Here is a 23,345-nt window from a genome sequence, read left to right as displayed (position 1 = left end):
GGTGTGAAAAACTTGTTGCATCTTTCCCAAGAAGACTCATGGCTGTATTAGCTCAAAAGGATGCTTCTACTAAATACTGAGCAAAGGGTCTGAATACTTAGGACCATGTGATATTTCAGTTTTTCTTTTTTAATAAATCTGCAACAATTTCAAAAATTGTTTTATTTTATCTGTCAATATGGGGTGCTGTGTGTACATTAATGAGGGAAAAAATTAATGTAAATGATTTTAGCAAATGGCTGCAATATAACAAAGAGTGAAAAATTAAAGGGGGTCTGAATACTTTCCGTACCCACTGTAAATCAAATTTAACATGAACAATGAATAATGTTAGGACATTTACTTTGCATTGTGACCAGTTAACATGACAGGACAAAACCATATAAAGGATTTCTTTGTAAATCCAACACATAGCAATTAGGCTTCACTGACTGGTAACACAAAGAGACTACCATATACTGTCTACCCTCTTTGTTGTCAGAAAATGACAGCAAGAAAATACTGATAAAAAATTATTATAGGTGAAAATTAAGCTTATTGTGGAGTAGGCAGTATGATTAAAGAATTAATATTTACTAAATTTACTCAAGCTAAGCTAATAAAAAAAAAACACAATGAACTGAATTTACCAAAAGGCAAATGACAATGAGACAGGGTGTTGCTGGTTTGTTGGATACACTGAAGATGAAATAAAAGGAAATGTACTGAAAGAAGCAATAAAGCTATAAGAACAGATCAGATCACAGGAATATCCGGAACAGAGAATGCAATTGCGTAGAGCCGGCACCTATCTGAAGGTGTAGCCGTAAACCTTTGCCATCAGGCACAATGGAGGCAGGTAAGAATCAGGCAATAAAAAAAGATCTGAAGGCACAAAACAGAGGATGCAGTACTCCGCTTTTATGTTAATATGAACTATTTCTGTGGTTTGCAAGTTTATTTCTGGGGGCCCACTATGGCTGCATGTTTTTGGCCCAACTACTTTCTACTTTAAATTGGTTTCCACCCTTAATTAGGCAAGCCCAGTTGTTCTGTGTCAATCCACAAATTACAAAACTGGGTTTGCTAAATTTTATTTGGAATGTAGCAAGCTGTAACCAGAATTGAAAAAGAGCTTATTTGATAATTGTGGGGAGCCTAATTATGTTGGCATACATGCAGCTTAAGGAAGGGCAGCTCCTTCAGGCAGGTTCAAAATGATTAGGGCAAAAGTAATCCCACACAATCATATACAGATACAATCTATATATAAAATGCATGTTAAAAGGGGTCTTAGTTTTCTCAAACAAACAGTCACTGAAGTCTGTATGTAACAGGTTTTGAATACCAACAAAGCAAGCCGCTTTATTAAAGGCTCATAGACCTTGAGTTTGACACCCCTACAAAAAGTATTCCATATGAACTAAAAATGGCCTGATATTTACCAATTTTATGTCTTTGTTTATGCAGGCCCAATGCCTTTAGTAGAACATAATCTATACATTTCTGAATGAAGAAACAATTTAATTGATTTTTTTTAATCCATTTATATTTTTGTTAGCTATAGCATATCTTATTTTCGGGCGGCACGGTGTCGCAGTGGTAGCGATGCTGCCTCGCAGTTAGGAGACCCGGGTTCACTTCCCAGGTCCTCCCTGCGTGGAGTTTGCATGTTCTCCCTGTGTCTGTGTGGGGCGCTCCGGTTTCCTCCCACAGTCGGAAGACATGCAGGTTTGGTGGATTGCCAATTCTAAATTGGCCCTAGTGTGTGCTTGGTGTGTGTTTGTGTGTGTCCTGCGGTGGGTTAGCACCCTACCTGGGATTAGTTCCTGCCTTGTGCCCTGTGTTGGCTGGGATTGGCTCCAGCAGACCGCCGTGACCCTGTGGATGGATCTCTTATTTTCTGTGTTTATATAAAAAAAAAAGGAAAATCTTGTTTCTTAACTTGTGTCTACAAAGACAATTGTATCTCAGGGATTAATAGTGGATGAAATACCAAAAAAAAAAAACCCAGCAGAATTAAATGGCAATTGTGCCCTCTAGTGGATGTCATTGTAAACTGCATTTTCTTTTAGAAAAAAAAAGTACCAAAGCACAATTTATAATTTAGCTTGGAGTGAAATGCAAAAATAAAACAACCTCCAAATACTAGTAATTATGTATATCTTATATAAGAAGTATATAAAGCTGATACACACTTCTTCCTCTTCAACATAAGGTTGATGTTCTTGATCTACCATCTCACACAGCTCGGTCCTGCACCCCCTCCTCACTCCTTCACCCCCTTTTCCTTTCACATCTTTTTTTCCACCTCCACTTTGGCCTCCCTTGTTTCCTCTTCCATTCCCAACACTCTTTTGCCCACATCTTCATTGTCTCTCCTTGTCACTTCTCCATACCATTTCAACCTCCTTTCCTGTACTTTCTTAGCTGTCTCTCCCACTTTTGTTGTACCTTTGTTTGTCTCATTTTTATTCTCTCTTTTTTGTAACTCCACACATCCATCTCCACATTCTTATTTCTGACACATCCAACCTCTCCTCCTGCACTTTTACTGCCTTCGTCTCAGCTCCATACATCATTGCTGGTCTCACCACTGTCTTTAAAGCCTTACCTTTAATTCTTTAATAATGCAATAAACCTGATACCCTTCCTCCATTTGTTCCATCTACATTGCACTTTTTTAGTTATCTCTGCATCTGATTCTCCATCTTGGGCTACCAATAATCCTAGATATTTAAATTTGTCCACTCCTTTCAATAGCTCTCCCTGCAAGCCAACTTCTAAATCCTGATCTTCATTAAACCTTATGAATTCCACCTTCTTCCTATTTATCTTCAATTCTCTGTCTTTCAAATCCCTTGTCCACTCTGAACTTCCTTCTTTCTGATGCTACACAACACAATGTCATCTGCAAAAAGCCTGCACCAGAAGGACTGGTCTTTTACCCCATGGCTCTGCACATCCATAACCTGATCAAAGAGGTAAAGACTTCAAGAAGATCCCTGGCGCACACCTACTGTAACTGGGATCTTGTCTGTTCCCCTGACACTGCTTTAAACCAGAGTCCTCACTCTGGCATATTGTGTATACCCTAGACAATCCTCACACACTCCTCTGGTCCCCCTTTCTCTCTCTTGCGCCTCCAGACCTCTTGATGTGGCACTCTATCACAAGCCTTCTCCAAATCAATAAACACCATATACAGTACAGACCTTTGTTTTTCTTGATGCTTCTCTCATGAGATGTCCTGATGCAAAGACTGCATCAGTTGCTCCCCTCTCTGGCATAAAATCATACTCCTCCACTATGATGGTCTCTTCCCTAAGCCTTCTCTCTATATCCCTTTTCTAAACCAACCATTCAAATGGAAATGTACCTTATTGCTGCACATGGCAATGGCATCTCAATGAATGGTCTGCATAATGTTCGTGCAAAACACTCAATGGCACTCCTCGTCTCTCTCAGTGAGTTCTTGCACTACCATCAATTTGTACGGATGGAAATTAAGGCCCTTACAGCTTGGATGTTTTCATGCGTTTGTACAGTCCGAGGACGGCCTGGAGATTTTCTGTTTAATGTTGTACCCGTTTGTCTTTATTTAGCCACCCACTGAAGAATTGTTTTCCGATTTGGGACGTCACCATTAGGAAGAATGCTGAAGTGCATTTGGAAGGCGCGTTGCATAGTGATGATGGATTCGATGTTCGACAGAAAGCACGGTGCCCACCGGACCAAGGCATGTTGCCGACTGAAAACTACAAAGGATCGTCTATCAAAGGACCCCCCACCCCAACCCAATCAGCTGCCTCTACATCGCACAATGGCCTTGAGACATGTGGTACTTCATTTGGCTCACCCTGTAATTCACTGAATAAAAAGCCCATTTGTGAACATTAAATTATTAAAATTTCCTTGCAGACAAAAATAATAATAACTATTTATGTCCCTTTCGATACTCTGACTGTGGATGTAGTATTAAAATACAAGTCAGATATACAGTACCCTAACACTATTACTGCCTTGTGTTTGATTTAATCCACCCGTGTCAACTGCACATTTCTAATGTGTCAGTAAACTAGGGTATCTAACGCAAACTCAGTTGGAAAGCATTGAGGTGCCAACAAAGCAAGTGATCTGGAATCAGGCACTAGGACACACATTTTTTTTTTTTGGGTCATAAATTGTACTCTATATGTCTTAAATGCTGTGAGAAAGACACAAACAGACAGCAGAGACATTTTAAAACTCTGCAAGGGAAAAAAAAAAGAATCAGCCTGTTGCTGTGACTGGGGACATCAAAGGTCTGCTACACTTTGTTATAGATGAATTACCACACTGATTATCTCTAACATCTACAAAAATGTATAGTATATACTCTACACCAAGTTTTTCCTTACCATCAGATTTGTCGGTTTTGTTTAAAGTCTTAAAATACAGATGCATTTCCAAATTTAGATCAATTAAAACAAAAACCTGGAAAGTTTTAATTATGAACTCATCCCTCATTCATATTCTTAATGGAAAACAAAATATACACCATCTTACCTGTACTGAGAATTAGTAAGGGAAGGTGCTTGAGATGTCGCGTGGAGCGGTAAAACAAGAGATAGCCCCGATTCCTGGTTTGGCTATGCTGGTGCTGCACGTAACGCTCAAAAACAGCAAATATGAGCCACAAAGAAACTTTTCCAATGCAGACAATAGTCTGAGTATCAAAATCATGGATATACTCTTTACAGTCTTGTGCATTCTTTTCTTTTATGGTGCAAAACACGATCAATACAAAAGACAATCCTGTAAACGAAACCTAAAAATAAAAACAGACACACAAAATAATGAGCAAAATCACAAAGGAGAACAAATATGGTCTTCAGTACTGAAATGAAAGTGTAAACACATTTCCATAATTTGTTTTACATAAATAGTCAGTCAGTCATTATCCAACCTGGTATATCCTAAAACAGGGTCACGGGGGTCTGCTGGAGCCAATCCCAGCCAACACAGGGCACAAGGAAGGAACAAATCCCAGGCAGGGTGCCAGCCCAACACACGGCAAACACACACTCGCACACACACACACACACACACTAGGGACAATTTAGGATCGCCAATGCACCTAACCTGCATGTCTTTGGACTGTGGGAGGAAACCCACGCAGACACAGGGAGAACATGCAAACTCCGTTTTGCATAAATATTGATTTGTAAAATAATGCTATTTTTTAAAACAATAAAGGATTCTTATAATTACATTTTTCTGTTAAAAAAAAAAAAAACAGGTAAATTAACAGGCATCGAAAGAAACTGAAATTCACTGTTTAATATTACAATCTGTGCATCCTTGCAGGCTGCGTACTTCTATAAGGAGTCTGAATAGTTGCTTGTTTAGTTGGATTTTTTATGGGCACACCAGTCCTTTGTACAACTTAAAATGACATTGAAAAACTAAACTGTGACTCCTAACTCTCTGGACATAAGAGAGGGTTATACATTTATGTGCACGTGTGCGTCTTCTGATTAGCCGCCATCACATCAGGCTGCAGTTTCACACAAGGTTGAAAAAGTGAGTCCAGACAGAGATATTTTTTTTTTTTGGTAATACTTGAGAGAGAATTTGTCCATGTTAAAAATTCCACCTCAATTGTTTTAAAATTATTATCTTCTGCAGAGTTACATCATATTCTCAAATACACTTGGAACCTAATCCAAGGTTGCAGGGGATAAGATATGGGCACATGGCAGAAGCCAGTCCAGGATGAGACACCACTCCATTTCAAGGCTCACACATCCACACTCTCACGGTTATGTATTTAAAATTAGCAAACAACCCAACACACAGACATTCAAACTGAATTCTTTCAGCTTAAGGGTGAATCACATACTCGAGGAGATCAGTAGAAATTAAAGGGGAAGTACATTTAAGACTGAAGCCAGGAAGCTCTTCTTTACTCAAAGAGTTGTGGGGCCCTGGAACAAACTCCAGAGGCATGGAGTTGAAGCAGAAACCATGATTGCGTTTAACCTCCTTAGCGTGACATTTTCTCCTGAGAAAACGTGTTAAAAGCATTGCATTTTTTGGCTTGAAAATTACATATTTATTAAATCTCATCTTTCTACTGTAAAACATGAAAAACACTAAAAGTCAGAAGTGTAGAAGGTATAATAATGATACAAATAATAATAAAAATAATTGTAGTACCGTATATACTGTCAAAATCTGTCGTTAGTGTGGTATATCTTAAAGCATGGTGAAACACACAATCCAATGGCAGAGTCTGGAAAACAGTACCACGATTCCGTACGGATTTTCTTTCCAGACTGACCAGCTTTTGAACTGCACAATGCACATGTGCGATTGACAAGAGCGTCACTTTAGGATTCATCAGAGTCTCTTTCAGTTTCACTGCATGAAGACAAATTCACTTTGTCATCACTGCCCATATCACTGTTAAGAGTGTGCAACACCTGGGCAGCTGAAAAAAAAGTTTCTTACGAGATGCTATTATGAGGCTAGGAGAAGACACGTCTGCACTATTACCTGGGTAACATTTGGGCCTGTCGCTTAAGCAAGACGTGCCAATGTCGTTTCCCGAGCAACGCTCGGCACTAATGCTGTTGGCACTTTTACAGCCCGAGTAACCCTTGGGTCTAATGCTTAAGTGCGACACGTCTATACAGTTAATCAAGAAAGGCTTGGAACTAATGCTTTTACAGCGGACTGACTCTCGGGTCTAACGCTAAAGCGGTTAAGAAGAATCTGGATGAGGTATTGGGACAGCTTAGTTATTAGCTAAACAAACGAGTTTGATGAACTGAATGGTTTCCTCTCATTTGTCAAATGTCTTTTTGTTCTTATGTTTGGGAAATGACAGGAAAATCAGAGTACTTGGGCAAAACCACATACAAACACAATGCAACGTGATAGCTCTAAAAACAGAACACAAGGGCTTTGGGTTTCAGCACAAGATGCTGACGCATGGGAAATGCTAACTGCATTTTGACCAAGAGATCACAAGGATCGCTTATGACGCCATAATTCACTTTCAGTATTTCAAATATTAGAAATGCTACTTGGGCTCCTTTATACAAACAGGAATACTTACCCATAAAGCCTCGCTGCGGCTGTGACTGACAAGGCAGAAGTTTTCTTTCTTTTCAGCCATTCTGGTGTGTGCTCAAACCATAATGTGTATACATATTTTATTTAACTGTCTATTTATTTAAAGAGCCACTGTGCAAAGCTAAAGTTCCACTTGGAGACAAATAAATTTCAATCTAACAAAGTATATTTACTCAAATATATTTGAGTGTGGTTTTAAAAAAAATATTATATATATATATATAATATTAGCAGAATACCAGCCTTGGCGAGAAGTAGTGTGTTAAAGAAGGTCACGAAAAGAAAAGGAAAAATTTGAAAAACAACGTAACTTGATTGTTAATGCAATTGTTTTGTCATTGATATGAGTGTTGTTCTCCTCTCTCTCTCTCTCTCTCTCTCTCTCTCTCTCTCTCTCTCTCTCTCTCTCTCTCTCTCTCTCTCTCTCTCTCTCTCTCTCTCTCTCTCTCTCTCTCTCTCTCTCTCTCTCTCTCTCTCTCTCTCTCTCTCTCTCTCTCTCTCTCTCTCTCTCTCTCTATATATATATATATATATATATATATATATATATATATATATATATATATATATATATATATATATATACACTCGCGTTTAGCAGTGAGATAGTGTGTTAAAGAAGGAAGAGAAAGAAAAGGAAACATTTTAAAAATAATGTAACGATTGTCAAAGTAATTGTTTTGTGTATTTGGCGGCGCGTCAAAGTTTTAGATCTAGCTGCATCAGAAAATGTACCTAGCGTCTGACATGCCTCCTTTTTAGTGTTTTCTCACAGCTTGGATTGCTGCTGTCATGTATATATACACATACATATCTTCATATCTACATATATACATATATATATATATACATACATATATATATATATACATATATATATATATATATATATATATACATATATATATATATATATATATATATATATATATATATATATATATACATATATATATATATATATATATATATATATATATATATATATATATATATATATATATATATATATATATATATATATATATATATATATATATATATATATATATATATATATATATATATATATATATATATATATATATATATATATATATATATACATATATATATATATATATATATATATATATACATATATATATATATATATATATATATATATATATATATATATATATATATATATATATACATATATATATATATATATATATATATATATATATATATATATATATATATATACATATATATATATATATATATATATATATATATATATATATATATATATATATATATATATATATATATATATACATATATATATATATATATATATATCTATATATATATATATATATATACATACATATATCTAGGTGTATAGCTTTGGTCACTGAGTGCAAGGGAAAAATAATAAAATATAGTCTATAAGTTATTAAACAGTAAAACATTAACGTTTTAAGAAGTACAGGTACATTGAGCACTACTGGAGTGGTTTCAGGTAAACTACATTTTAAAGACTGTGTAACACAACAGGTAAGTAACTAACAGCAGCTAAAATGTATATGGATCATCTCTCGGTAGTTGATCCCTTTTGAAAGGCGCTACACGACGGCTGTGGTATAGAAATTACATTTTCTATGTGAACGTTCAAATTTGTGCCTCTGGTAATGTGCCTTACCGGCATTTAAAGAAAATTAGTTTTGTGTCCTCTGCAGTGTTAAGAGAGAAAGGCTTTGGTTTGGGATAAAAGGAAAAAAGGTGTAAAGAAAGGAAAGTTGCCTTTTTCTTTTATATAGTATAGAGAGATGTGTTCGCTGACGTTATGATCGCCTTGTGTAGACTGGTGAGACGTCCCGCCATTAATCGGCTGTGATGGCACTGTCAGTCCTCCACTCGTGTGCGTGTTTCATAATCCGAGGTGAGGACCTCATAATCGTATACGTGCAAAGAAAGTGTGAATCGCCTTAATATTATTTTGCCGTGGTGTAGAAAAGGGGTCCGTGTTTGCACTTGTCTGGGCTATAGCGCAGGGGGAGGATGAAAAAAATTAAAAGTGCTCACTTTGACTTAAAGCAGAAGCGCAGTCAGCGTCTCAAAGGCCGGCACAGCTATGCGCGCTGGCTGCTCGACTTTTGCTGGGCAGGAGACCACAGTTTTGCAGACACGTTCATGATATCAAAAGTCTCAGCGCTCTTTGGAGGTCATTCATATATTATATATATAGCAAAATCCCGCGTCTAGCGGAGAAGTAGTGTGTTAAAGAAGTAATGAAAAGAAAAGGAAACATTTTAATAATAACGTAACATGATTGACATTGTCATGAGTGTTGCTGTCATATATATGCCTGCCTAAATAAGTCACCCTCGCTTTGCTCTTACTTTATTTACCGTTCATTTAATCATGGCTATTGGCGGAAAAATTATAAAATGGAAGGAGGATGGCTTTACCAAAACAATTATTGATGGCGAATCGATTATTCATAAAGCTTGAATTGGTGATGTTTTTCTGTGTTAACCTCATATTTTTCAGACTTCTTCTCAAACTAAGGTGGTGCGAGGGTAAAATGAATCGGGATGCGCTGATCAATGTAATCGTGTACAGTACCAGGAAATCATGCATTGACAAAAGCTCCCTTTGCTTGTAATGCAAAGTGTGATTAAATGCATTATTTTTAACGCGTTATGGAGCACATGCATCAAGCTTCTCAGCTGTGCTTGTGCTAAGAAAAGGAAAGATTTTAAAAATAACGTAACACGATTGTCAATGTGACCTTTTGTAAGTAGTGCCTGGAGGATTCAGTGTGGAGAAACTCTATAGAGACAGCGTGTGTATTAACTTGTGGATTTTTCTGTGAGTATTTGGTGGCAGTCTGACAAAGTTGCTTCGAAGACGGCATTAGCCGCGAGCTCAGCTCAGACCGAAATTAGATGAATGGGAGGGTGATGATGACGTGACTCCCCACCCGCCTTAACTGTCAATCCCCACAAACACAGTCTCGGAATTTGCATAAGCACACCCCTTCACCTACAATTTTAACTTAGTTATAAAGTGATCAAAACTCGTTTATATCCTCGTCCTCTCATTAAACTTGTATCCCGCATTACCTGTGGGCATGTGAAACGCCAGCGGTAGCCTGTCTATGAACTTAATTTAAAGTTTAGGTTTACACCTTGCTTTCTTTCCGAGGCAGCAACACTCATGAATATGGTAGTATATGTCACTCGCTCGCTTCTTATTGTTTTTCGCTGCGTTCTCAATTATATAATGCATGTTTTCTTAAGCGCTTTTTGCAGGTCTTCCTGGTTTTCTACGCACTGCGTTGACAATCAGTTCACGTGATTACGTGGGAGGCGTGATGATGTCACGAAACTCCGCCCTTCCAGCTCAACTCCATTACAGTTAATGGAGAAAAATACCTTCCAGTTATGACCATTAGGCGTAGAATTTCGATTTTTGTAAGTAAGCTGTAAGGAATGAGCCTGCCAAATTTCAGCCTTCTACCTACACGGGAAGTTGGAGAATTAGTGATGAGTGAGTGAGTGCTTTGCCTTTTATTAGTATATATATATATATATATATTTACACACACTTGAATGTGATATAGACGATACCATCGACATGCTGTCTTCAAGTATTTATTTCAAACAATCATACATTTTCTAGATTACGACACGGTAATCAAAGAAGCAAAACATGAACAGTTTATCTTTCAACCCCAATAAAATTTGTATTTTAATTAAATCATATTATGCACTGTATCACCACCTAAATTTAGTAGTTAATATGTTTTTAGCCATGGAGCTTCATTACAGTTCATTTTACGAGGCCAAATAATTGTATTTCCTCATTTCCTTAAAAAATGCAAAATAATCAACACAAGGGTTGACCTAAAACACTTCAGTTTGTAATTTCCAGATAGGGTTCTCTAATGTTAAACTACTTCAGTGTCTCTCCAATACAAAATAATGACTATTGTGGTTGTGTGTTTCACAAGTGGAATGACTAACTGCACTAGATTTTTGTATTATTGGTTAATGTTTAAATGGTGCGTTATTTCATCAGGACTGGAGAGTTCAGATGTGTTTTCCAAGCAACAATGTACACTATGAACCAGGGGTCGCTAGCTTCGGTCCTGGAGGACCACCATGGTAGCAGGTTTTCATTCTAACCCTTTTCTTAATGAGTGACCTGTATTTGCTGCTAATCAACTGCTTTTGAACCAATTTTAATTGCCAATTTCTTGAACACTCAAACCCCTTCATTGTATCTCTTTCCTTAATTAGCAGCCAAACAATAATGAGATATAAAATGAGTCAAAACAACTGGTGCCCATCATACGATATCTGAAAATAAAGAAAGATGAAGGTCTCAGGGATGTCGATATTCTCAGGTCCTCAAAACATTTTATCAGTGCTCTTAGAAAGAGAAAATCAACAATTTCGGAAATGTCTGCTATTGCACCACGAGAGCAGCAATAAGCCATGGAATTAAAGAACGTGTTTAGTTAACAACAAGAATTGGCACCTCAGTAAGCAACTGGTTGGAGTTTGAGGCCCTGACTTAGCTGGTCTTCTGTTGGCTCACTCACCTCACATTGCATTTCTGTTTGGGTGCCATTTAAATAAAGAAATGAAGCAATTCAGAGGAACGATGAAGTAATTCAGGGGAGCAAACCTTAAAAAAGTAATTCAATTAAAATGAAGAAGTCACAAGAAGTTAATTAGCATTACAAACAGGGCACTTATTAAAAAAAGGGTTAGAATGAAAACCTGCAGCCACGGTGGTCCTCCAGGACCGGATTTGGTGACCCCTGCCAAGAACAGTACTTACTTGTGGCCACAGTGTTGGGCTTCTCCAAAAAAAGTTGACAGTCATCGACATCCCACTCAGGGATCAGGTGGAAAAGTGAAAATATACCCCCTTGCCACTCCAGTGGGTCTTCCAAGTGGCAAGAAGAGCGGTGCCAAACTACAAAAGAGCTCACGTCAATGAGCAACCATAATTTTAAATGAAAATGACTGCCCCTAATAATTGAACAAAAAAAATCCCACTTTTAATGACAACAAAATTTATAAAACCAAAAGTAAGAATAGACTGTTACTGGATGTGATGGACAAAATCAGTTTTGAGCCACGATGGTGGGCAAAAGAGTCCTGTAATGTCCGCTCCAATGCTGCTGTGCAAAAGGAGAAACATGAAGTTCGGCGGAGAGATGATAGACTTCAATTTCACATTTTCAAAATTTGCTAAACATCTGAATACAATGAAAATTAAAGTAAGATATCAATATGACAGCCTTGGTGGGAAGGAACAAACTGAACACTCAAATCAGTTCTGTTGGTAAATGATGCAGGTTAAAACAGATCGAGCTTATTAAGACTGGTACATTTTTTAATCTCTTGCTGGAGTTAATTTACACTGGTAATCTAATGTCATGTCCAATAACCGCAAGGAGAGGGGCTGTGGGTTTTCCTATATTTATTTAATAAGCATGATCAAGCTAAAAAGACAGCAGTGCCACAGTGAAGACATGTGCCTTTAAATAAAAATAAGTGTACAAAATAGTTTATACACGTAGGGAAGAAAAACATTCATCATCAATGCAGCATTTATAAATTCCAAAATGCTTACCAAATGTATGATTATGATACGAAAGAGGAGCTGAAATCTCTGTCATGTTAAACAAACAAAAAAAAAAAAAAGTATATATAGCTATTTCTCTCTCTCTCTCGCTACCCTGGGAATTTATGTCATTTCCTGACACCTGCTTTTTGTTCCTTTATTGACTGATCTACTTGAACTGCATCAAAATATTGAGCATACTAAAATGCAAAGAGAGTCACAGACTAAGTACACATACATACATACAAACATACATACATATTATACACAAATGCAAAAAAGATCAACTTGGTGAAGGCACTGTTGAATTTTTAAAGAAACTCTTCATGAGGTGAAAGTAAAGCTGTAAAATAGTGGTACTCGGTCTCTGTTCTGGACCTTGCTGCCATGTCTATGATTTTTTTAAAGCTCTTATCAGACTACTGACCTTTTTAAAAGTGATGTTCAAATGAAGGCACAGAATTTAATAAATGGCCATTCACACAACAGCTCAGAATGGCACAGGCACATGAAAATAAACCAACCAATACTGGAAAGATCTGAAAATCCAGGACAGGGAACCAAAAAATAAACTGCTGAAATAAACAGTATTATAACACACATGTATTTTTAAAACAACAGTAGAAAACATGGAAAAACAGATATATTACTAAAGTTCTAAGAATACTTGTTTTAAGGTAAAAGACTACCTACAAAATGCCTAAATACTGTATAATACCACAAAGTGTTTAGAATTTTAATTTAATTATTCAACTAGTCAATCAATTGCATTTCTAGTATTTCATTGACTCATAGATTAGGTTCATCCACCCACTGTTGTATTTATTCACAAATTATGTGAAATTCGTCCGCAAGGCAGCATCATTGACTGCAAGTCTTCTATTCAAAGCTTAAACATTCATGAGAAAACATGAGAGTGAGACACCTCAGTCCCAGCTAATCCAGTTCAGGGTAACAGCAGTCAGATGCTATCCCATTAGCACTGAACGGTAGACAATAACCAAATTTGGAATCTTCGGAGCCCGTGGGTCTTCACCTCCTTAAGAGTGCATACCCAGGCTTACAATGAACAGACTCGGAATCCTTCTGGATATTAACTTGGATAAAGAAACCAAATCTTAAACACATGGAAATGCTATACTACAATGTGCAAGTCTGACAGGAAGACGACATTGCTTTTATATTTAAAACTGAAGAAAAAAGAGAAACTCACGTGTAAAAGTAACAGAAGAATCGCAATCCAAGATGTGTGCAAAGACTTGAACTGGGGTCGGATTGCAGAATCTAGAAGATCATTTGGAACAATAGGACCATCAATAAGGGGATCTTCTTCCAAACTTTGTGTTATTTCCATGGAGGGTGCCTGAAGAAAAAATAAAATTTCACTAATTTTAATTAAATTACATTTACATAGCGTTTCCCTAGCTACTCAATGTGCTTTTACATGGACAGTATATGAGCCACTTCAACCACCACTAATGTGCAGCATCCACCTGGATGATGCGGCAGCAGCCATTACTGCACCAGTAGACTCACTGCACATTAGCTGTTAGGTGCTGATGATATCTCAAAACCACCACATACCTCACAGTGGTCTAACCAGGGGACATAACCCAGGGTGAGTGAGAGGCACACATCTTTCTATATAATATGCTACCGTGGCTGTCCGTTTGTCGGTCCAGGATTTAAAATCACCTGTCGCTCGCAAACCGTTTGGACTATTGACCTGAAATTTGGTACACATATACTACGTGATGTCTACTATCCACTTTCGGGGTGATGATCGACCTCCAAGGTTATTCCTCCTTTCATTTTATTTCATTGTAGAATCAACTTTCAGCAATGGCCAGCAGGGCGGCCATGTAGCACATGCATACGGGCAACGTTCTCATTCCCCACCACCTTCACCGTCACTTCCCCTACCTCCTTTTTATCTTAAATCATTCTTGAGGCAGGTTGAAGACTTAAGTGCCAGCTTAAGTGAAGAAATTAAAGAAATGTACGAAGTAATTGCAACACAAAACACTGACTTAATCAGTTTTAACGTGATTAAACTTTCTAATCAGTCTGTAAAATAGTCCACGATCCATGCCACCAGGTTTGAATCTACTCCCATCTCTGTCAGCTTGTCCCTAAGTAGCAGAGGTTGGATGGTGCTGAAGTCCAGAAACATAATTCTTACATCAACACTGCCTCTGTCCAAGTGGGAGAGGGATAGGTGTAGCATATAGATGATGGCATCCTCCACTCCCACCTTCTCCTGGTATGCAAACTGCAGAGGGTCGAGGGCATGGCAGACCTGTGGCCTCAGGTGGTGAAGCAGCAGCCACTCCATGGTCTTCATCACACGTGACGTCAGGGTGAAGTCATTCAGCTCACTACAACGCGATACCTTTGGGACTGGGGTGATACAAGATGTTTTCCAAAGCCTTAGGACTCTCCCCTGTTCCAGGCTCAGGTTGAAGATGCGCTGTAGAGAACTCCCCAGCTCTAACGCACAGGCCTTCAGTAGTCGTGGCGATACTACATCTGGACCCACTGCTTTGCTGGCACAAAGTCTCCTCAGCTCTATGCTTACCCGGGCTGCTGTAACTGTGGGTTGGGGGAAACTCTCTCCTATGCTGGTATCAGCAGAAGGATGGGTGGAGGGTGCAGTACACCAAGGTGAGAGTGGGTTAAGGTGGTCAAACCTGTTAAAGAAGTTCTTAATCCTGATCACACAGCGTCCCCCAATTTTCATACTGGTACTGCAACTCGTGCACGCATCGCATTAATTTCTGAGAACATGCAAAGAGGACGCGTCAAATGAACACTAGGAACGCATTGCAGCCATGACGTGTGCGCATTCTGAGCATGATATATAATCTAGCCCTAACAACTCTGGCTGAAAAGCTAGTAAACAAGTTAGAAAATGTGCACATGGTGTAACATTCAGGTGTGTTTGGGGATGAAGTTAACCGACATCAACGTTTGAGCCTTTCACATTTTTTGTTAATTCAAAGATCCAGTAAACACATTATTTGTTCATTTTAAGTATTTTTTCAACTAAATATCATTTTCAAAAATACCAGTGACAACAGAATGTAATTACATGGGTTAGCAGAATCCCTGCTTTAACACAGCACTTTACAGTGGAGTTAAAAGGCTTGTGGTGGCTCAATAGCTTTCACAGACTGAAGACTAAAATCCATATGATGTGAAAATGGCATTGACTGATGTGCTGTTAATAGCTATGGAAGGTCTGTGACTAATTGTAGTTTTGGGATCCCAAAAAGATAAAAATCCCAATTACCACCTAACAGGTATTTAGTGCAGTAAATATAGTCCTCACTTTCTGAACTTTCATAATACCACCACACCACACAGTGAACCTCCTTGGCATAAACCTTTGGAATTTTATATAATCACAGTTAAACCCGAGTCCTATTCAGGGTGACGTGTAATGGTACACTTTATAGCAAAGGTTCTTAAACTATGGGTCACGTGTTGTCTGAATTTGGGCAGCAAAGAATTGGGATTCACAATAATACTCAATGGAAAAGGGTCTTAATAAGGTTTGTGGGGTCTCTTCAGTGGGGTTCCGTGAGCAGTTTTAGCAAACGCTATAGCTCTGCTATGCCCTGCGTCACCAGTTCTCAAAGTCAGACATTTGGGAGGATTGTCAGCAGTGATTCTCCAAGGAGAAAATGCAAACCCTAGACGACTGTCAGCAGCAATTCTCAAAGTGAGACGGGACCAAGCCTCTCTACCACCCGAGTCACAATTTTGGGTCTTGAAGACAAAACATACGAAGTTTAAGAATCACCAATTTACAGCATTAAGCCCAAATAACTCTTGTGATAGTATTGTGCTGACATCTATTGGATGAAATAATATCATGCTGCAAAAAACAGGAATATTTCTAGGCTTTCCACCACCTTATGGTAACTCTAAGAGCCGGTTTATACTTCACGCTCAGAACGCGTACGCGCTCGCATCATGGCTGCCACATGTTCCCAGCGTTCATTTCACATGTCCTCTGAGCAGGTCCTCAGAAATTAACGTGACGCGTGCGCGAGTTGCAGTACCAGCAAATAGTCGGAGGGCGCAGTGTGCTAAAAGTCGGAACGTGACGTCAGAGTCTCGGTTTACTTTCTACATGTGACAGAAAGCCTCTATGCAGATCCTACGGGGATCGATGTGCGTGCTTCGCCGTTTGATGAATGGTTCGATGTGGTGAAGCAAAATACCGACATACAAATGCATTCGTGGTGATTTTATATTCAAGCGTCGCATATTCCCGATCGTAATGACACAATACATTTTAAAAGTCTCACATAGCATCTTTTGTGCTGTCTTTTTTTTTTTTTTTGCAACTTCACAACAGCAACATAATGTATAGCGCTGTATTTGAGACACTGAGAAAACAATAAAGGACACGGTGAAAACGTGTATTTTGTGATTAAAGTGGAAATTTTGGCTTTAATCTCGAAAGGTCCACTTTAACCTCATAGTTTACTTTATCATTAAAGCAGACCGTCGTAAACGTCATCCCAGTTTTTAATCGCTATGAGCTTCTTGGACCTGAGAGCAGCGGCAAGCAGCAATAGATCACCACACAGAACAAATTAAATGTATGATATTCCAACTCTCTGCACATTTAGAATCTTTAGATTTATACTTGATATCACTTTCATGATGTAATGCATTAAAGTGTGTATGTTACGTTTTACATATAATTTCATTTAAATAATGAGTACTGTACTGTTAATACTTACACACATGGGGGTGACACAGTGGCGGAGCAGTAGCACTGCTATCTTGCAGGGAGTTATGTTGCTGATATTTCCTGCCTATATTTCACACTGTGCTCCGGTTTCCTTCCAAAGATATGCAGATTTGGGGATTTGGTGCCGTTAAAATGACGGCAGTGTACAGTACAGGCCAAAAGTTTGGACACACCTCCTCATTCAATGTGTTTTCTTTATTTTCATGACCATTTACATTGGTAGATTCTCACTGAAGGCATCAAAACTATGAATGAACACATGTGGAGTTATGTACTTAACAAAAAAAGGTGAAATAACTGAAAACGTGTTTTATATTCTAGTTTCTTCAAAATAGCCACCCTTTGCTCTGATTACTGCTTTGCACACTCTTGGCGTTCTCTCGATGAGCTTCAACAGGTAGTCACCTGAAATGGTTTTCCAACAGTCTTGAAGGAGTTCCCAGAGGTGTTTAGCACTTGTTGGCCCATGCTTGCTGGAACGGACACATCCCTGGATTGATGAATTTAATCATTAAACATCCTTTTCAGAGATATTGTGGTAAGGTGTCATCGGAATTTAATAGGTATTCTAGGCATTTCACAACACAGAGAAGCCAAACGTGTTCTGACTGTGATAATATCTTGCACTGCCACCTGGTGGATTCCTCCAGATTTATGTAAAGTACGCGCGCAAGTATAAACACTACAACGTTTGCGTAGCAGGAGCGTCCGCTGCAGCATGCGTCGCGTCACGTGAAGTATGACTCCGGCCTAAGGTAACTCATCAATATTCAGGAGTGGGTGAAGCCTCCATAGAAAAACTAAATGGCAAATGAACAGTCGAATAGGCAGTTTTAGAATGAACTGAAACTAAACAACTGCTCGAATGGAGGAATTGTGATCAGGGCCATCTTAACAGCATCAAAGGCCCCAGGCCAAAGCAGTGCGCTGGAGCTCCTATTTTGATAGTAAAACAGAAACATATTTAGGGATCAGAAACACTGTGGTCCGCTGTGCTCCTGTGCCCATTTTTAAGACAGCACTAATTGTGATAACGATATGAACTGGTCATGAAATGTTGAGACGGAAAGTGAAACTGATGCTTGAACAAACCAGTGTGATACGTAGTGAATTCTCTCGCTTGAAGCTTCACTGTGGAGAGACAGTAGCAGTGTGACAAAAAAGCAAAATACTTGTGATCAAGTGCATGGACAAGCAAGACGTTAGCCCCCTAAACGCTGTTCACAACGCAACAACTGTCAATGTTTATGTCAGGGAAAATGTGGAAGTTATTAAACCTTGCACTGTGGTAGCCTGCAATAAATAACTGGTAGTGCAGGTCAGGCAGGCACTTACATTCTACCCTATTGTAGGAAAGCAACAGAAAAAATATTATAAGGAAAGTATGCAAAGAAATATGCTTCTACAGTTCAGTTCACATTGGGCTATACGTTGCTGAATTTTCAAAATATGTCATATGATGGATGTGTACTCAATCTGTATTAGTGTAGCAGTGGACACTGTATTTTATGTTGACTTTTGATAGTTACACATTTCTTTTACACATAACTTGTTTTCCTGTTGAAAAAAAAAAATCAGTGTCTTTGCCTCATTTTTTTTCCAGGTCAAACAAATGAAAGGCAAACTCATACAGTATCTTATATAATACGCTACCGTGGCTGTCTGTGTGTCTGTCTATCTGTAGCTCGCAAACCGTTTGACCTATAGACCTGAAATTTGGTACACATGTGCTATGTGACCTCTACTGTCCACTTTCAGAGTGATGATGTGTATTACTCTTTATTTTACTCTAGTATCAGGTACGGGCGCCGTTCTCATCCCCACCACCTCCGCCGTCACTTCCCCTACCTCTCAATATCTCAAATCATTCTTGAGGTAGATAGCTAGAGGGCATCATCGCTACCACCTTCACTGTCACTTCCTCTAACTCCATCCATTATCAAACCCGCTATATCCTAACTACAGGGTCACAGGGGTCCGCTGGAGCCAATCCCAACCAACACAGGGTGCAAAGCAGGAAACAAGTTGCCAGCCCACCGCAGGGTGCGCACACACTAGGGACAATTTAGAATCACCAATCCACCTAACCTGCATGTGGGAGGAAACCCACACAGACACGGGGAGAACATGGAAACTCCACGCAGGGAGGACCCGGGAAGTGAACTCAGGTCTCCTAACTGCGAGGCAGCAGCATTACCACTGCGCCACCGTGCCACCCTCCTCTAACTCTCCATATCTTAAATCATTCTCTAGGCAGGTTGAACACTTAAGTGCCAGCTTAAGTGAAAAACATAAAAAAAAAAAACGTACTTGCAGTAATTGCAACACAAACACTAACTTAATCAGTTTTAACGTGAAAAGATACGACGAAAGAAGAGAAGCAGCGGGCCGCTAGGGTGGAGAAAAGAAGAGCTGCTCAGGAAGCAGCAAGCGCATCAACCTCTGAGCAAATGAATGATAAACGTACAGAGACAGAGGATGAAAACTAGGACTGTTCAAGTCAAGTGTATAACATGCAGTGTGCCATTACTGGTAAACAATAATGTGAAATTAACAAAAAAAAATGAACAATATTAGCATAAGATCACAATCAATATTACTACATGAAAGAAGAAAAGCACCTAAAATAAGTTCCCAGTCTTCTGCTGATACATAAACTGCAGTTCCTTTCCTAAACCCCTGCTATCGTTATATCACTTAAGAGGAACTGCACTTCATGTGTAATTTATTAGTTCAAACATCGTTTATCTGCAGGTTGATAATGTCCACTCTTTACAATAATAATGTGCAGATAATGCAACTGTGAGGTGCACTCGTTTATACTGTGTGGTATATGGCCGGCCAGTCATCCCGGCCAATACCCCCACGCCGACAGATGGAGCCTTCGCTACGGCGTAGAGATGCCCTGAATTACAGCAGGACACCATGGACATTGGAGTTTTCCTTCACAGCCCTGCTGGATACCCTGGGGGCCACCAGAGAACGCTGCAGGGAGGCTCAAGGATTGTTTCCAATACAGCCCGGAAGTACGTCACAGTCACAGGGACAAAAGAAACAACGTACTTCTGGGTTGAAGAAAAGGAGTTTTTATCTGACCCGGAAGTGTTACCAGTCACATGGACAGAGAGAGAGAGAGAAACACATCCGGGTCAAAGACTTTAAAAAGGACTGTGGGAGATCCCAGGGTTGAGCTGAGTCTGGGAGAGGAGGATTCTTGATTATTGATTGCTATTGGTGTTTGTTTATGAGTATTGTGGAGTGGAGGGTGCTTTGTGCACATTACTATTGTAATAAATCCAAAATTTGGACTATTACCTGGTGTCTGGTCTGAGGGTTCAAGGGGACGACAGCCCCCCTCTATCTGTCACAACTGTGATGTAAATACCGAGGACATGTTAGCTCAGTCTATGCTTCTAGGCAGATGGGATACAGAATTTATTTTCTCTTTCATTCATTTCCAGATAATAATTCTTTACATTCATAGAGCGCTTTTCTTCCTACTGAAAGCGCTCTCCACGTAGGGAGGACCCGGCACATGAACCCATGATCTCCTTACTGGGAGGCAGCAGAACTACCACTGTGACACCTGCATGGACAGAAGACTTTCTGTGTGTGTGTGTTTCTATACAAGCAACATGAACGCCACCATCTCTCCGAGTTTTGACTAACTTGTTCTGGGGATCCAAGCGGATGTCAGACAATTACAAGAGGAAAATGTTCAAATTATATAAGATGATATAACCACTCTCAAAGTGAAACTGAATTAGTAAGCTAATCCATAGTTGAAGTCTGACAGAACTCTTCTTTGTGTTAAGACATGCGAGATTGCAAACTCGGCAATGCTTTCCAAAGGGCTATTCCGTCATTCCAAAACTTTGTGCGGCGTAATCTACTTGAGATATCCCAAAGCAAATTGAACGGCCTCGACAAATTTCTTTGAAGAATGAGTGTGCCACAATTCAACAATATTGGTCCTGTGGGGCCGAGTTGTATTATTCAGACGGACGGACAGACGGACGCACGGCACTCGCAGTAATGCACTTAAACAGAATTCTTTCTGTGTCTCAAATAATTAAGAACCGTCTACAGTAAAACTGCAAAACTTAAGACAGGCACTTTCATCTGCTGTCGGGATAGTAACGCTTAACCACTGTTAATTTAACTTATTTTGAAAGTTTAACGTTAATAACTTTGTCGTTCAAACTTGGACTGGGAAACTTTACTACACTACTCTACTGCAGCACTTGATAATGACTTCATTTGAGACATGTTTGTTATTTAAGTTTAAACTTGCACTCACACCTGACTGGAGGACTACTCTAATAACCGAGAATTACAAAAATCACAAAAACGTGCCACTACATTAGTAAAACCTGCCTGATGAAATCGGGGGCACCACAGATACAACTTCCCAGCCAGACATATAACTGAAAGTCTTGCCAGTAAGCTAACTGCAACAGTGCAAAGATGCAGACTTACAAGAAAAATGGTTGCATGTGTTCTTGGTAGGTACAGACCAAAATATTATGGCTGCTAATTCACTCAACTCTCATGAATCGGGTTTCAGAAGAATATTTCACCCATGCACTGTAACATGCATATTAAATCCCAGTTTAACTGTACCTTCACTATCATGAGAGGCTATGGAGGCACAGCAGCAATATTCAAGCTTTCAGCACGTCTGCTCTCCACTGCCAGTGTGAAACTTTACAGGCTCAAATGACTGATTTTTGAGTGTGTCGATTCACTCCTTTCTTCACAGAAAAATACATAAAACGTCTGAGATGTAAAGATGCTTCAGTCTTGTGTCTACTGCTGCCAAAATGGGTTTTGGCTCACCTGTGACATCTAATACAGGGTGAGGCAGAAAGGACGGACGTCTCTGAAATGGCTAGAACTCACCACTAGGTGGAGTCGATCAACATTTATTTATATAGCACATTTTCATACAAAACAATGTAGCTCAAAGTGCTTTACAAAATGAATAGAAAAATAGGAGACACAATAAAAAATAAACATACGTCAACATTAATTAACATAGAATAAGTAAGGTCCGATGGCCAGGGTGGACAGAAAAAACAAAAAAAAACTCCAAAAGCTGGAGAAAAAAAAGAAAATCTGTAGGGATTCCAGACCACGAGACCACCCAGTCCCCTCTGGGCAATCTACCTAACATAAACCAAACAGTCCTCTTTGTATTTAGGGTTTTCATGGAAGGACCTGATGATGATGGTCACGTAGACTTCTGGCTTTCAGTCCATCAATGTTGGTGCATCATGATGCTTTGAGTAGGTGGTGGTGGCGCAGGCCGCCACCACAAAGAAACCGGAAAAAGAAACAGAAGAGAGAGTAGAGGTCAGTACGGATTTTAGAGCCACTATGAATAGTTATTATGAAGTATATTATATTATGAAGTGACAGATGTGTGGTAGGTGGCATTAGGTTCACGAAGTCTTAGCATTTTTTTATTTTCTTTTTAGTTGAAGCCATGGAGCCGTGGACGATAGAAAACCGCGTTTTTGCGTACGACTGTTATGTCAAGAACAACCAATCTATTACCGCAGTTCAGCGTGAGTTTTGTTGCCATTTCAATATCCCGCTCGTAACACTGTCCTACGTTGGGTTACATCACTTCGTACACGAGGTACACTAATGAACAAAAGACTGCCGGGGGCTACACGAATGGCACGTACCCCTCAAAATGTGGAAAGCGTACGACTAGCCCTGCTGCGAAGTCCAAGTCGATCTGCTCGGAAGCATTCTTCTGAACTTGGCCTCAGTAATCGTTCGGTAAGGCGTATTTTGCATTTAGACCTGCATTTTCATCCCTACAAATTGT

General features: G+C 39.2%; 1 protein-coding gene across 3 annotated transcripts in view; it reads right to left on the bottom strand.

The window, feature by feature from the left end:
• tmem192 (transmembrane protein 192) overlaps positions 1-23,345 on the bottom strand; it is a 63,941-nt gene that overhangs the window by 38,059 nt on the left and 2,537 nt on the right. For all 3 annotated transcript variants that reach the window (XM_039759629.1, XM_039759631.1, XM_039759630.1), the window contains exons 2-3: positions 13,952-14,101; positions 4,528-4,789 (exon numbers count right to left, since the gene is read on the bottom strand). In XM_039759629.1, the coding sequence (XP_039615563.1) occupies positions 4,528-4,789; positions 13,952-14,101 (412 nt within the window). The remainder of the gene's footprint in view (positions 1-4,527; positions 4,790-13,951; positions 14,102-23,345) is intronic.

The sequence above is a fragment of the Polypterus senegalus genome, chromosome 7 (genome assembly GCF_016835505.1).
Source record: "Polypterus senegalus isolate Bchr_013 chromosome 7, ASM1683550v1, whole genome shotgun sequence".
NCBI lineage: Eukaryota > Metazoa > Chordata > Cladistia > Polypteriformes > Polypteridae > Polypterus > Polypterus senegalus.
This window is presented reverse-complemented; position numbering and strand designations above follow the sequence as displayed.